Source organism: Gorilla gorilla, chromosome 20, assembly GCF_029281585.2.
Source record: "Gorilla gorilla gorilla isolate KB3781 chromosome 20, NHGRI_mGorGor1-v2.1_pri, whole genome shotgun sequence".
Classification (NCBI taxonomy): Eukaryota; Metazoa; Chordata; class Mammalia; order Primates; family Hominidae; genus Gorilla; species Gorilla gorilla.
The window spans coordinates 6494336-6510007 of NC_073244.2; the positions used below are offsets into that span (position 1 = coordinate 6494336).

The 15672-nt window shown below is 60.6% G+C and overlaps 1 protein-coding gene and 1 long non-coding RNA gene across 6 annotated transcripts in view; one reads left to right on the forward strand and one right to left on the reverse strand.

The window, feature by feature from the left end:
• Nucleotides 1-15672, forward strand: part of PALM (paralemmin) — a 40618-nt gene that overhangs the window by 6432 nt on the left and 18514 nt on the right. For 3 of the 5 annotated variants that reach the window (XM_031007822.3, XM_031007823.3, XM_055370992.1), the window contains exons 2-4: nt 11268-11319; nt 12138-12218; nt 12916-13046. In XM_031007822.3, the coding sequence (XP_030863682.2) occupies nt 11268-11319; nt 12138-12218; nt 12916-13046 (264 nt within the window). Of the gene's footprint in view, nt 1-3772; nt 4408-11267; nt 11320-12137; nt 12219-12915; nt 13047-15672 lie in introns of those variants that run through there. The other 2 variants (XM_019016386.4, XM_019016387.4) reach the window with 2 other exon arrangements.
• On the reverse strand, nt 1847-4693 carry LOC129528797 (uncharacterized). The gene is made up of 2 exons (XR_008674088.1): nt 4430-4693; nt 1847-2272 (listed from the first exon to the last, which is right to left on the reverse strand). It is a non-coding gene; the product is annotated as an uncharacterized lncRNA (long non-coding RNA).

Consider the following 15672-nt stretch of genomic DNA (forward strand, 5'->3'; position numbering starts at 1 on the left):
TATATCACCTTTTTCTGAGTGTGGGCCCCTGTTTCCTCTCATCCTTTCTTGATCTAGGAAATCTGTCATTTGTTTATTGAACAAATAAATGCTCCCTCCTCACCATCCTCGTGCTGTGCGGGATCAGCAGGGTCTGGAAAGCTATGCAGCATCTTCTCTGAGGTGTGAGAAAGGCTTCCTCATCCAGTCCATCATGAACCTTTTCTGAGAAGGATGTTTCAGGGTTCATCCAGGCAGGCAGAAGGGATGCACCTTGTGGAGGGACTGGCATGTGCAAAGGGCTGGAGGTGGGAAAGCATTGGAAGAAGAGAATGCTCTTTGGTGTTTGTTCCTGCTGGGTCTTGAGTGCCAGGATGGGGAGTCATGGATAGTGTGTGAGCAGGGGAGGAGCAGTGGCTGACCTGGTCATCAAAAAAAAGGTGCTGGCAGCTGAGGAGTGAGCCCAGGGAGGAGCAAGTCATGGCCAAGCCTTGATTGTGGCCACGAGGGCTGCATGGAGAGAAATGGCAGAGCCAGAGGGGGCAGGACCCCACATCTAGGAGGGCAAAAACAGGATTCCAGAACTGCGTGTGGTCAGTGATGCCCACAGGGATGAGGCTCCCTGGCTGGGGAGAAGTAGCCTGGTCCCTGGATACATGAAGGGGTGGAGGGCGTCCTCTAGGAGGATGGCTGCGTGGATGTCTTGGTGTCTGAGGAGTGTAAAATTAGGTCAGAGTGGCTGTCTCCCGCCCCAGGGTTTCAAGCAGAAATTCAGGGACAGTCAGAGCCGGTCACCAGGACAGAGCCTGAACTGGGTGGGAAGAGGGAAGGGGAGCTAGGCCTTGGGATGGGGAAGACTTAGATTAGGGCTGGGCACGGTGGCTGACGCCTGTAATCCCAGCACTTTGGGAGGCTGAGGTGGGCAGATCACCTGAGGTCAGGAGTTCGAGACCAGCCTGGCCAACATGGTGAAACCCCGTCTCTACCAAAAATACAAAAATTAGCCGGGTATGGTGGCAGGTGCCTGTAATCCCAGCTACTCGGGAGGCTGAGGCAGGAGAGTCACTTGAACCCGGGAGGAGGAGGTTGCAGTGAGCCGAGATTGTGCCACTGCCCTCCAGCCTGGGTGACAGGGCGAAACTCTTTCTCTCAAAAAAAAAAAAAAAAAAAAGAAAGTTTAGATTAGGACCAGAGTGAGGCCAGCTGAGTGGGAGGCGCTGCATGGTCAACAGACTGGTGGTGGGACAGGGCCAGGCCTGGGAGCCCCTCCTGGGTGGGCAGAGGCTGTGGGCAATGGAGGCAGAGATGCGGGACCCTGAAGGCCGGGGAGGGACAGAGGCCTGGGGTTCTTCAGTAACCCCTGTCAGGGAGCGAGAAGCTGATGTCCTCATCAGTTTGTATTCAAACGCTTCCAACCATGGAAAGTCTCAGGGCAGGGCCAGCAGGGGCTTCAGCACTCCGTGGGGGTTGGGAAGGACCCCAGCCCCTGGCCTGGCTCTTGTTGAGAAGGCTGGCATTCCCATTACACATGCACGTATACACACACGTACACAGGTATGTATACACACGTCTGTATGTATATCATTCTTAACAGCTTCATTAAAATACATTTCACACGCTGCACAGTCTGGCTGCTTAAAGTGTACAGCTCAGGCGTTTTTAGTACACTGACAGGGTGTACTTTTTTTTTTTTTTTTTGAGACAGAGTCTCTCTGTCACATAGGCTGGAGTGCAGTGACGTAATCCCGGCTCACTGCAACCTCCGCCTCCCGGGTTCAAGCGGTTCTCCTGCCTCAGCCTCCTGAGCAGCTGAGATTACAGGCACGTGCCACCACGCCCAGCTAATTTTTGTGTTTTTAGTAGAGACGGGGTTTCACCATATTGACCAGGATGGTCTCGATCTCTTGGCCTTGTGATCCACCTGCCTTGGCCTCCCAAAGTGCTGGGATTACAGGTGTGAGCCACCGCGCCCAGCAGAGTTGTGTATCTTTCACCACAATTTCAGAACATTTTCATCACCCCCAAAACAAGCCCTGTCCCCATTAGGCATCCCCTCCCGTCCCTTCCCCAGCCCTCGGGGAGCCAGTCCCCTTCCTGTCTCTGGATCGGCAGGTCCCGGACATTTCGTAGACATGGGATCACACGCTGCGTGGCCTTCTGTGTCTGACGTCTCTCACTGAGCATGATGTCCTCAAGGTGCATCCGCGCCGTGGCCTAGGTCAGAGCCTCGCTCCTGTTCACGGCTGAGTCATGTCCCAGTGCGTGGACGGCCACGTTGCGTTTACCCACACATCTGTGGATGGACATCCAGGTTGGTTTATCTGTGAATCTGTAGTTATCCCCTGAGATGTTTGGAGCTTGTGCTCTGTTCACACTGAGGAGTCCGGGTCCTACTTTACATAAGTGTAAGTCGTGACAGTGAGTTTCTTTAAAAAGAAGAGGCAGTGATCAGATGACAGGTGGCCCTGGGAGTGGCGGGAGTGTGAGAAGAGGGGGCCGGGATTGGGGGGACCTCTGGGTGGGGGCTTCCTCTGAAGATGGAAAGACCCTAATCGACTCCCTGGGGCAGCAAGCATTTATTGAGCACCTGCTGTATGCCTGGTGCCAGGGACATGGCAGGGACAAAAATGACACAGTTGCTGTCCTAGTGGGAAGACAAGATCACGCCTGTAATCCCAGCACTTTGGGAGGCTGAGGCGGGCGAACCACCTGAGGTCAGGAGTTCGAGACCAGCCTGGCCAACATGGTGAAACCCTGTCTCTACTAAAAATACGAAAATTAGCCAGGCGTGGTGGCATGTGCCTGTAATCCCAGCTACTCAGGAGGCTGAGGCAGGAGAATCACTTGAACCCAGGAGGCGGAGGTTGCAGCGAGCCGAGATCGCGCCACCGCACTCCAGCCTGGGCAACAGAGGGAGACTCCATCTCAAAAAAAAAAAAAAGAAAAGAAAAAGATAAGTAAAGTGATCCGGGTGGTGACGGCTGCAGGGGTGCCTGGGGCTGAAAATTAGGCCAGAAGAGGCCTAAATGAGGAGGTGACGTCTGCAGAAAGGCCTTGGGCCTGAGGCCCGGGGAGGTCTGGGTGACCGTGCACCAGGCAGCAGTGCAGCCAGCCCAATGGCCCTGCAGTGGGAGCTCTGTGGGACGTCTCAGGAGTGTGGCTGGAGTGCAGTCACGTGGGGAGGGACCATGGGGCCTCTGCAGCAGGGTTTGCCCTGAGACCCTGCTGAAAGCCAGGGAAGGGCCCGTTCATGCCTCACTGCCCCGTCTTCCCCTGAGGGCCCGGGCAGGGTCCCTTCCCACCCCAGGTTAATAGGCAACAGGTTTGCTTCTCTGCATCTGTGGCCTGCTTTGACCTCCGTCTTCTCCTCTCCCCTGGGGTGATGCCTCTCTGCCGTTTAGGGTTCTCGGTGCCCCAGAGACTGGGGTGGCCCTGGGGGCCTCAGTGCTGCATCCTGTGAGGGCTGGGAGGAGGTTCCTTCCTGGAAGGCTGCCTGGAGGAGGTGGCTGTGCTTGAGCTGATCTTGGCGGTGGAGAAGGGAAAGGGGAAGCTGGGAGCTGATGAAGGGTGAGGGGCTGACATTGGGGCTTGGACTCCGGGGCTTGGAGCAGGGCAGGGCGGTGGAGGAAGCAGGGCGGGGGGTGCCAGCGCTCAGGGGAGACACAGGCTTTGAGGACCGAGGATCACCGGGACTGGGAAACAGCTGGGGTCCAGACTCCCCGAACTCCATCCCCTGCCCGGTGGGGGAAGGGACCCCCCTGCTCCCCCCGCACCTCACACCTCGCAGCCCCGCGTGACTCCCCCACCCCCCACAATGGCCAAGGTCACCGTCAGCTCTTTCCTTTCAATTAGCAGCAGGAATGTTCCCGGCGCTGGGCTCGGCGCCTGCCCGGGCAGGGACCCCCTCGTTCTGGCTGGAGCTGCCCGGGCGTGGGTTCTGGAAGGACGAGTGCGACGCCCCCATCCCACACACGCCCCTCCCGCCTCGGACAAGGCCCGCCCTGCTCGCTGGGTGACCTTGGCCGTTGCGTAACCTCTCTGGGCCCTTCCAACACCAACGCCCCGCACCGCGGAGGCCTCTGCGGGGCTCTCGTCGGGTTTGGGCCTCATGAACTCATCTCCTGGAGCAGGACTATCTCACGCGCTCCAGACGACGCCCTCGCCGGGCCCCGAGCCGCCCACACCGCCACACGCCGTAAAAAGCATCGCGGGGACGGGAGGCCTGTGCGCGCCGGGGTGGGCGTCGGGCGGGGGGCGTGGCGCTCCAGGGGCTCTGCGCGGCTGCGGGGAGCCAGGAGGCTCGGAGACCCAGCACCTGCCCCGGGACCCCCAGCACCTGCCCCGGGACCCCCAGCACCTGCCCCGGGACCGCCGCCGCCCTGAGCCTTTCCACGCCTTTGCCCGGGACTCAGCTCCTCCGCCCAGCATGTAAGACCTTTTGTGATCTGACCTCCGCTTCCCTCCGTGAGCCCGGGGGAGCCTCAGCCTCCGCCGTCCCGCCGACCCCGGGAAGCCCCTGCGCCGGGGTCCTGGTCGCGGCCTCGCCGATCACATGGGAATGAGACTCCCCCGCGCCTGGCGGGCCCCGCCCGCAGGAGGATGAACGCCGGGAGAAGGCCGCCCTGCCCGGCCTCAGTTTCCCCGTCGGTGAAATGGGGCCGACCCGGCCGCAGGAGGGAGCGAGCGCTGGGGGAGGCGTTCTCGGTTTGTGGCCGTTTTGATCCGTGCGTCGTGGTCATATTTCGCTTGATTTTTCCGATCTGTGACGTGGAGCGTTCTGTCGGCCTGACCTGGGCTACCCGGCGTCGGGGGCGGGTCCACACCCCTCCCGGACGGAAGCCCCTTCCTGGGCGGGCGCCCCCCGGACGCCCAGACGGGACCCCCCTCCCCTCCCCCAGCCGCAGCGCGGGGGAGAAATTCCCGACCCCTCCCGCCCGTCTAGGCCGCCCCAGGCCCGAAGCCTCGGCCCCCCCAACCCCCCCAAGCACAGGCCGGGGGCGGGAGATGCTGCGCCGGCCCTACCCCCGCGCGCCGGGCCTCGGCGTTGCCATGGGGACGGCGCGGTTGCCACGGCGACCGCCTCCCGCGGGCCCCTCCATCCATCACCGGGGCGGCGGCGCCCGGGCCTGGGGAGGGACGAGGGGCGCGCCTGGGTCTGGGGAGGGGCGAGGGGGGCGCATCCTGCGTGTCCTGGGGAAAGGCGAGGGGGCGCCCGGCCCTGGGGAGGGGCGAGGGGGGCGCCGGGTCTGGGGAGGGGCGAGGGGCGCGCCTGGGTCTGGGGAGGGGCGAGGGGGGCGCATCCTGCGTGTCCTGAGGAAAGGCGAGGGGGCGCCGGGTCTGGGGAGGGGCGAGGGGGGCGCCGGGTCTGGGGAGGGACGAGGGGGGCGCCTGGGTCTGGGGAGGGGCGAGGGGGGCGCATCCTGCGTGTCCTGAGGAAAGGCGAGGGGGCGCCGGGTCTGGGGAGGGGCGAGGGGGGCGCATCCTGCGTGTCCTGGGGAAAGGCGAGGGGGGCGTCCGGGCCTGGGGAGGGTGAAGGGGGCGCCGAGTCTGGGGAGGGGCGAGGGGGGCGCATCCTGCGTGTCCTGGGGAAAGGCGAGGGGGGCGTCCGGGCCTGGGGAGGGTGAAGGGGGCGCCGAGTCTGGGGAGGGGCGAGGGGGGCCCCGGGTCTGGGGAGGGGCGAGGGGGGCCCCGGGTCTGGGGAGGGGCGAGGGGGGCGCGTCCTGCGCGTCCTGGGGAGGAGCCTGCGCCCTGGGGCTGCTTCCCGCGCGTTCCCTGCCCGCCCGCCTGACATTCCCCCGCCCTGGCCGGCGGGGCAGGGACAGGCTGCCCCAGGACAGACACTACCGCCTTGTCTCCAGCCTGGGAGGCGGCCACACAGCCACACTCTGTCCCCGGGTCCGGTCTGAGCGGCCACCTGCCTGCCGGGTGGGGACCTGGGCAGGCGGCGTCCAGCCTGATCCTGGGGCCCAGGAGTCCCGCCGTTTTGTGGACCTCCCGCCCCAGCTCTGCTCCCTCCGGGGTGGCCCCGAGCCCACTTAGAGCTGGAAACCAGGACTGTGGGTTGGCCCGGGGCTGGGCGGTTGTTGTTCCAATCTGGCTGTGCCCAGGGCCACGCTGTGCCCTCCCTGGACGTGGCTTCCAGCCATGGGAAGAGGGTGCCGGGCAGGGGGAACCGTGTGTGAGAGGCCCTGGGGTAGGAGGCTTGGTGCATAGCCAGGGGGCCCTGCAGGAGTAGACCAACAGGGGGGAAGTGAAGGGGCCGACCTGGGGGTTCCTGTAAGGGCTCATGGGAGCCAGGGAGCCTCTAGAGCTGGAGAGGGACAGGGTCTGATTAATTATTACTATTATTATTATTATTATTATTATTATTTTGAGATAGGGTTTCACTCTGTCCCCCAGGCTGGAGTGCGGTGGCACGATCTCGGCTCGCTGCAACCTCCACCTCCCGGGTTCAAGTGATCCTCCTGCCTCAGCCTCCCAAGTAGCTGGGATTACAGGCGCCCACCACCACCCCCAGCTAATTTTTGTATTTTCAGTAGAGACTGGGTTTTGCCTTGTTGGCCAGGATGGTCTCAAACTCCTAACCTCAAGCGACCTGCCCACCTTGGCCTCCCGAAGTGCTAGGATTACAGGCATGAGCCACCGTGCCTGGCCTTCTTTTTTTAATTTAAAATATTTTTTTTGTTTGTTTGTTTTGTTTTTTGAGACAAGAGTTTCTCTCTTGTTGCCCAGGCTGGAGTGCAATGGTATGATCTCGGCTCACCGCAACTTCTGCCTCCCAGGTTCAAGTGATTCTCCTGCCTCAGCCTCCTGAGTAGCTGGGATTACAGGCGTGCGCCACCATGCCCGGCTAATTTTGTATTTTTAGTAGAGATGGGGTTTCTCCACGTTGGTCAGGCTGGTCTCAAACTCCTGACCTCAGGTGATCCGCCCGCCTCGGCTTCCCAAAGTGCTGGGATTCCAGGCGTGAGCCACTGCACCTGGCCCATTTTTAAAAATTTTCATTTTTTTAATATATATTTTTTGAGACGGAGTCTCGCTCTGTCGCCCAGGCTGGAGTGCAGTGGCGCGATCTTGGCTCACTGCAAGCTCCGCCTCCCGGGTTCACGCCATTCTCCTGCCTCAGCCTCCTGAGTAGCTGGGACTACAGGCGCCCGCCACCATGCCTGGCTAATTTTTTGTGTTTTTAGTAGAGACGAGGTTTCACCGTGTTAGCCAGCATGGTCTCGATCTCCTGACCTCGTGATCCGCCCGCCTTGGTCTCCCAAAGTGCTGGGATTACAGGCGTGAGCCAGCGCGCCCGGCCTTAAATTTTTATTTTTGAGACAAAGTCTTGCTCTGTCACCTAGGCTGGAGACAGTGGCACAATCACGGCTCGACCCAGCCTCAACCTCCTGGATTCAAGTGATCCTCCCACCTCAGCCTCCCAAGTAGCTGGGACCACAGGGACATACCACCACACCTGGCTTTTTATTTATTTAGTTAGTTAGTTATTTTTGTAGAGACAGGCTCTTGCTATGTTGCCCAGGCTGGTCTCGAACTCCTGGGCTCAAGCGATCCACCGGCCTTTGCCTCCCAAAATGCTGGAATTACAGGCTTGAGCCACCACACCTGGCCTAGGGTCTGATTCTCTTTTTGAGAAGCTGCCTCTGGCTGGCGGGTGGAGAGGGAGCTGTGAGGGGGCAGGGAGTTGGCAGGGAACACTGGAGGCCTGGGCTAGGGTGGGGAACGTGGGGTAGGCAGGAAGCGAGGGCCCGGGCCTCGAGGGAATGCACAGTGGATGGTTCACTGTCTGCATCACCCGTTGCTGGGGCTGACCCAGAACTCCAGCTGAGCTGGCTATTCAGGAAGGGCTCCCAAGCCAGAAAGCTGGATCAAGCCTTTCCTGAACCCCACCCGGTGAAGGCAGCTGAACCCAGCCTCCCTGAGGAGGGAGAAGGGAAAGCCACAGAGGGCACAGCTGGTGTTCCCGGGCCCCTGGGAGGCACCGGGAAGGGTAGGTGTCACCTGCCAGGAAGGGAGGAGCCAGTGGGGTCACCTCTGGGGCATGGGAGCTGGACAACTTCACAGGCCTCAGCAGGGCCAGGAAACCGAACCCAAGTGGGATGGGCAGGCGGGGCACCTCGGGCTCCAGGGAGGTCTTGACCCGGAGCAGCCTCCCAGGCGGGGCTGGGGGTGAGCCAGTGCGCTGTGCAGTTTCATTTTCTCTGCTGAACTGGGGGAGGGGACGGGGGCACAAGGGGGACGTCATAGGAGGCCTTAGAGCTGCAGGCATCTGTGCCTCCGTGTTTGCGTGGATGGGGAAACTGAGGCCCAGAGAGGCGCGAGGGCTCTTTGGAGGCAGGACTGGCTCTGGGCCCTGACACCAGGCTGAGAGGGCTGGGGGTGGCGACAGACACGAAGGGCGGGCTGTAATTTCAGTTTCTGGGAAGATAAGATGTTGGGGATCGGGAGAACCTGTCTCCTACCCCCTTACCCCTGGTTCCCGCCAGGCCCTGCCCGTCAGCCTGGGCCTCCCCCTGTTGATGCCGCCCAGGGCCCTGGCATTGTTCGGGACGTGAGACCGATTCTCCAGAAATCCCCTACTTGAGTTTGGGACACCCACCGCCAACCCCCACCGTCCTCTCCCTGCCTCGCTGCAACAGCCTTGGAAGCCTGAGGGTCGTTGGGAAGGTCAAGGCCAAGCTCAGCCCCAGTCTAGGGCTTGGTGCTCCTTGCGTTTTTGTTTTTGTTGTTTTGCTTTGTTTTGTTTTGTTTTTGACGGAGTCTCGCTTTGTTGCCCTGGCTGGAGTGCAGCTGCGTGATCTCTGCTCACTGCAATCTCTGCCTCCTGGGTTCAATCAATTCTCCTGCCTCAGCTCCTCAAGTAGCTGGTTTTACAGGTGCCTGCCATCACGCTCGGCTAATTTTTGTATTTTTGGTAGAGACGGGGTTTTACTGTCTCTGTTGGCCAGGCTGGTCTCGAACTTCCGACCTCAGGTAATCCACTTGCATCGGCCTCCCAGAGCGCTGGGATTACAGGCGTGAGCCACCGCGCCCGGCCTGCTTTTTGCATTTTACTAAGCACCTACTACGTGCAGCTTTCTGAGGGCCCACAGACCAGGGAGGGGAGGGGTTGGGTGGCAAAGCTCTTCTTCTAGGAGGTGGGAGGGGAAGCGAGAAAGCAGTGGGGTGGGGGTGCCCTGAACTCCATGTGGACCACGGGGCTGCAGACAGATGAGGAGGGGGGCTCTGCACCAGCTTCTGGAGCTGCAGGGCAAGGTTGCTGTGGGGAGGTCAGAGAACCACAGAATTCCTTGGTCCTTTCCTGGGCGAGTGAGCTTGTGGTGGGTGCCTGGTGGGGGTGGCGAGGGCTTCGGTTTCTGGACCTCCTTCCCACACCACAAAGGGCCCTATATCTTTGAAGCCTGAAACCCGGTCCCTTCAGGCGTATCCGGCAACAGTGGTATTCATTCATTCATTTATTGTTTGTTTGTTTGTTTGTTTGTTTGAGGTGGAGTCTCGCTCTGTTGCCCAGGCTGGAGTGCAGTGGCGTGATCTCGGCTCATGCAACCTCCGCCTCCTGGGTTCAAGCCATTCTCCTGTCTCAGCCTCCAAGTAGCTGGGATTACAGGTGCCCACCACCACGCCTGGCTAATTTTTGTATTTTTAGTAGAGACGGGCGTTTCACCATGTTGGGCAGGCTGGTCTAGAACTCCTGACCTCAGGTGATCCTCCCACCTCAGCCTCCCAAACTGCTGGGATTACAAGCGTGAGCCACCGTGCCTGGCCATTCATTCATTTTTGAGACAGAGTCTCATGCTGCTGCCCAGGCTGGAGTACGGTGGTGGGGTCACGGCTCGCTGCCCCCTGGACCTCCCAGGCTCAAGCAGTCCTCCCACCTTAGCCTCCCGAGTAGCTGGGACTACAGGCACACACCACCACACCTTGATAATATTTTTTATTTTTATTTTTGGTAGAGATGGGGTCTTACTAGATTGCCTAGGCTGGTCTCGAACTCCTGGGCTGGAGTAATCCTCCCACCTCGGCCTCCCAAAGCGCTAAAATTACAGGCGTGAGCAGCCGTGGTTTTGCTTTTGTTTTGTTTTGCGACAGGGTCTCACTCTGTTGCCCAGGCTGGAGGGCAGTGGCGCGATCTCAGCTCACTGCAGCCTCGACCTCCCGGGTTCAAGCAATTCTCCCACCTCAGCCTTCTGAGTAGCTGGGAGCAATTCTTGTGCCTCAGCCTCCACGCCCAGCTAATTTTTGTATTTCTTGGTAGAGACGAGGTTTTGCCATGTTGGCCAGGCTGGTCTCGAACTCCTGACCTCAAGTGATCCGCCTGCCTCAGCTGCCCCCTGATATTTGTTAAGCGCCTACTGCTTACCAGCCCTGGGAGGTGAGGCTACAGCTGCACTAGGTGGGCTGTTTTCAAAAGACAATGATTGGGCCCGGCATGGTGGCTCACGCCTGTAATCCCAGCACTTTGGGAGGCCAAGGCGGGCAGATCACCTGAGGTCAGGAGTTCGAGACCAGCCTGGCCAACATGGTGAAACCCCCGTCTCTACTAAAAAATACAAAAATTAGCCGGGCATGTGGGCAGGCACCTGTCATCCCAGCTACTTAGGAGGCTGAGGCAGGAGAATCGCTTGAACCCGGGAGGCGGAGGCTGCAGTGAGCTGAGATCCTGCCACTGCACTGCAGCCTGGGAGACAGCAAGACTCCATCTCAAAAAACAAACAAAACCACAATGATTGGATAAGAGTAAGTCTGGGGTTGAATCCGGACTTGGATCCTTTGCTGTGCGTCCTTGGGAGGCTCGTCTCCCTCTCTGGGCTTTTGCAAGCCCAGGCTTGGGAGGTGGGGCTGGTGGGTCTTTCATCCTCTGTTTGCCCCTCCTGGGGCTGCAGAGTAGGTCTTGGTGGGCAGGAGGGTGCAGAGAGGACTGTCCTGATCTGTCTTATGGTCTGGGCCAGGAGGTGATACACTTCCTTCTTCACGAAACACCCTTCTCTGGCCTTTGATGCCTGGTAAACTCCTATGTATCCTTGGTGGCCCTGCCTCAATGTCCCCTTCTCCCCAAACCCTTCCTGGTCGCTAGGCAGAGCCTCGTCCTCTCCTGTCCTGGCTTCCTTGGCCACTGAGGGGGCAGGGAGGGCCCCACTTTACAGAAGGGGAAACTGGGGTTCAGAGATGAAATCCCTTGCCCTGGTTACCCCTAGGGGAAGAGGCAGAGCTGGGATTTGAACCGCGTCTGATGGACAGCAGGGCTTAGTGAACCGGAGCTTGACCTTATCTCCCTCCTGCAGGGTCCTGGCGGCAGAGACCACGTCCCAGCAGGAGCGGCTGCAGGCCATCGCAGTGAGTTTCCGCCGCCCCGCAGACAGTGTGGTCAGGGTGGGGAAGTGGGGGGACCTGGGGTCTTGGGCCCCGGGCCTGTCCTAGGACCTGGAACCAGGGCATGGTGGGTGGTGAGTTATTTGCTTGGGAAACTTGGATCCTGCTGACCCGCAGAGAATGGAAGTGGAGACCCCCTGAGTCGGCAGCTCCTGGACCCCTGGCCTCGCTCTGCCTGATGGGTCGGCAGGGAAACTGAGGCTGGCATTCCCCGGAACCCTGCTCTCGTCCTGCAGGAAAATAAACTTTGGTGATGGGAGCACAGATGTGCTTTGGTGCCATCTTGGTGGCCTCTGGCCCAAGAAGGCCCTCTTGGTGTCCGCAGACCCCTCTCTGTGAACCGACCCTCCTGTGACGTGGCCCGATTCCCGGGTTCAAATGACTCTCCTGCCTCAGCCTCTCCAGCAGCTGGGATTACGAGTGACCGCCACCACGCTGGGCTAATTGTTGTATTTTTAGTAGAGATGGGGTTTCACCATGTTGGCCAGGCTGGTCTTGAACTCCTGAACTCAAGTGATCCTCCCGCCTTGGCCTCCCAAAGTGCTGGGATTACAGGTGTGAGCCACCGTGCCCGGCCAGTCATTGATTTTCGAGACAGGGTCTTGCACTGCTGTCCCGGGCTAGAGTACAGTGGTGCGATCCGCTGTCACCTGGAAGCCAGTGGGCCACGCGGATCCCTGGACGGAGGAAGCAGGATCGGGCTGGGCAGAGCCTTGCGTGGGTGTGGGGGGGTCTCCGGGACCCCCACGCCCGGCCCTGACCGCACCCGGCCCTCCCCACAGGAGAAGCGGAAGCGGCAGGCAGAGATTGAGAACAAGCGCCGGCAGCTGGAGGACGAGCGGAGGCAGCTGCAGCACCTGAAGGTACGAGCGGGGCCGGGACCCAGGGTCAGGGAGTGCAGGCAGCTGTGAGGTGGAGGCGACCCAGCCCCGGATTCCTGCCCAACCCTGATCCTGACCCCAATCCCAGCCCTGACCCCGACCCCAACCCTGACCCTGATCCTGATCCTAACCTGATCCTGACTCCAAACCTGATCCCGACCCTGACCCTGACACCAACCCTGACCCTGATCCCAAACCTGACCCTGACCCCAACCCTAACCTCAACCCTGACCCTGACTCCAACCCCGACCCTGACCCCAAACCTGACCCCAACCCTGACCCTGACTCCAACCCTGACCCTGACCCCGACCCTGACCCCAACCCTGACCCTGACCCCGACCCTGACCCCAACCTGACCCTGACCCTGACCCCAACCTGACCCTGACCCTGACCCCAACCTGACCCTGACCCCGACCCTGACCCTGATCTCAGTTCTGACTCTGACCCTGACCTGACCCCAACTTCAATCCTGACCCTGACCTTGACCCTGACCCAGACCCTGACCCCAACCTCGATTGTGATTCTGACCTCAGCACTGATCCCAACCATAACCCTGACCCCAACCTTGGTCCTGCCTCAGCCCCAACCCTGATCCTGACCCTGACCCTGACCTTAGTCTTAAGTCTTAACCCTGGCCCTGGTCCTGCCCCCGACTCTGACCTGGACCCCTGCTGCTCAGTCCAAGGCACTGCGGGAGCGCTGGCTGCTGGAGGGGACGCCGTCCTCGGCCTCAGAGGGGGATGAGGACCTGAGGAGGCAGATGCAGGACGACGAGCAGAAGACACGGCTGCTGGAGGACTCGGTGTCCAGGTGGGGGCTGCAGCGTGGGTGCAACTGGGCTGGGTGGGGCCTCGGGGGCCGCTGGCTCCTGGGAGGGTGTGGGCTGGGAAGAGTCGTCAGTGTGCTTTGAGGGAGATGCGTGGACCGGGCAGGCCAGGACCCAACATGCTTTGAGGGGGACGCAGGACGGGACAGGTCAGGTCGGGGCATCCACCTGGGCCTGGGGCAGCTTGCTGGGGGCAGAGGCTGGCTGCGTGGCCTCAGGCAGGGAGACACCCCTTTCCTTCCCACCGCCCTTGTTTGAGCCAGCGAGGGACGTGGCGTCGAGCTCCTGGGTCCCTGGAGCTGGCCAGCGGGGGACGTGACGTCGAGCTCGTGGGTCCCTGGAGCTGGGTGTTGCCGGCATTGGCCTCCCTGGGGGCTTCCTGGCGCCAGCCCAGCTGGCGGGCAAGCGCTCCCATGGTTCGAACGGGATGGATGCAGAGCAGCTGGGCCCGCAGGAAGCTTGGGCGGGGGCAGGAAGGGGACAGGATGGGGAAAGTGGCAATCCCTGTGGGGGCTGGGACCAAAGGCCTGGAGTTTCTGGCGGGCGGGAGGCCCAGGCTGTGCTCGGGGGCAGCAGGGTCAGGGTGGAGGGAAGTGACGACCAAGATTCCAAACGTCTGCCCTGGCCAGGGAAGGGGCCCAGAGGCGGGAGGCCGGCCGGATCACACGGACCTCGCAGGCCCTGCCCAGATGCTGGGTTCTGACCCCTGTGGGGGCCCCTCCCTGCCCAGGTCTGCCCATTTGCTTTGAAGAAAGCACGTTGGGGGTGTTCGGGATGGACTTCCCTCCTGGGCAGGGCGTGTAAAGGCATGGACAGGCTGGGCGCGGTGGTTCACACCCCTGATCCCAGCACTTTGGGAAGCCGAGGCGGGAGGATCACTTGAGATCAGAGGTTCGAGACCAACCTGACCAACATCGTGAAACCCCATCTTTACTAAAAATACAAAAATTAGCCTGGTGTGGTGGTGCCCAGCCTGTAATCCCAGCTACTCCGGAGGCTGAGGCAGAAGAAGGCCAGGCGCGGTGGCTCAAGCCTGTAATCCCGGCACTTTGGGAGGCCGAGGTGGGTGGATCACGAGGTCAGGAGATCGAGACCATCCTGGCTAACACAGTGAAACCCCGTCTCTACTAAAAATACAAAAAAATTAGCCAGGCGTGGTGGCGGGTGCCTGTGTAGTCCCAGTTACTCATGAGACTGAGGCAGGAGAATGGCGTGAACCCGGGAGGCGGAGCTTGCAGTGAGCCCAGATCTCGCCGCTGCACTCTAGCCTGGGCGACAGAGTGAGACTCGGTCTCAAAAATAAATAAATAAAAATAAAGGCATGGACATGCTGGGCGTGGGTGGGGCTCACACCTGTAATCCCAGCACTTTGGGAGGCCGAGACGGGAGGATCACCTGAGGTCAGAGATTTGAGACCAGCCTGGCCAAGATGGCGAAACCCAGTCTCTACTAAAAATGCAAAAATTAGGTGGATTAGTGGCGGGCGCCTGTAATCCCAGCTACTGGGGAGGCTGAGGCAGGAGAATTGCCTGAACCCGGGAGGCAGAGGTTGCCTTGAGCCGAGATCTCTCCACTGCACTCCAGCCTGGGGGATAGAGCGAGAATCTGTCTAAAAAAGGAACGTATGGACAGGGTGGGGCAGTTCTGGTGGGTTTGGGGCCTTGGAATGAGCCGAGTGTTACCCACTCCCTGGGCCTCAGTTTCCTCACCTGTGAACCAGGGAGGCAAAAATCCCACGGTGCATCTTTTTTTTTTTTTTTTTTTTTTGAGAAGGAGTCTCGCTCTGTCGTCCAGGCTGGAGTGCAGTGGCGCGATCTCAGCTCACTGCAAACTCCACCTCCCGGGTTCACGCCATTCTCCTGCCTCAGCCTCCCGAGTAGCTGGGACTACAGGCGCCCGCCACACCTGGCTAATTTTGCATTTTTAGTAGAGACGGGGTTTCACCATCTTGGTTAGGCTGGTCTCGAACTCCCAACCTCAGCTGATCCGCCCGCCTCTGCCTTCCAAAGTGCTGGGATTACAGGTGTGAGCCACCGCACCTGGCCCCACTGTGCATCTTAATTCCAGCAAACATTAAGCACCAGCTGTGTCCCTGGGCTGGACAGGATGTTCAGACAGAGGTGGGGCTGAGACAGGCCTGGCCCTGTCTGCAGAGAGGTGGATGGTCAGACACCTGGGCGAAGGCAGTGGGAGTTACTGGCCGTGGGGGCTGGGCACACTGGGGTTCTTTTCACGCAGCCCTAGTGGGCACAGGCTCAGGCCCCTCAATGGAGGGTGAAGACCTGGCTTGAGGCCTAGTCTGCTTTCAGAGGCCTCGGCTTCACCCCTCGCCAGGGCAGCCCGCTTCTCAGGTGCTGAAACTGAGCTGCTCTGGGTCTCCACTACCCACCTTCTGCCTGCTCAGGGGCTCTGCCCAGGCACCTCCTGCAGGAAGCCCTCCAGGCTGACTGTGGGCTCCCAGACACCTCCTGCAGGAAGCCCTCCAGGCGGACTGTGGGCTGGACCCCTCTTCTGGTTGTGGGGGACACAAGTCTGGCTCTGTGTCCAACCTGTCAGCCTGGGCCCACCTTGTTAGACCTACGCACTCAGCCCTCGTCTGTCCTGTCCTCA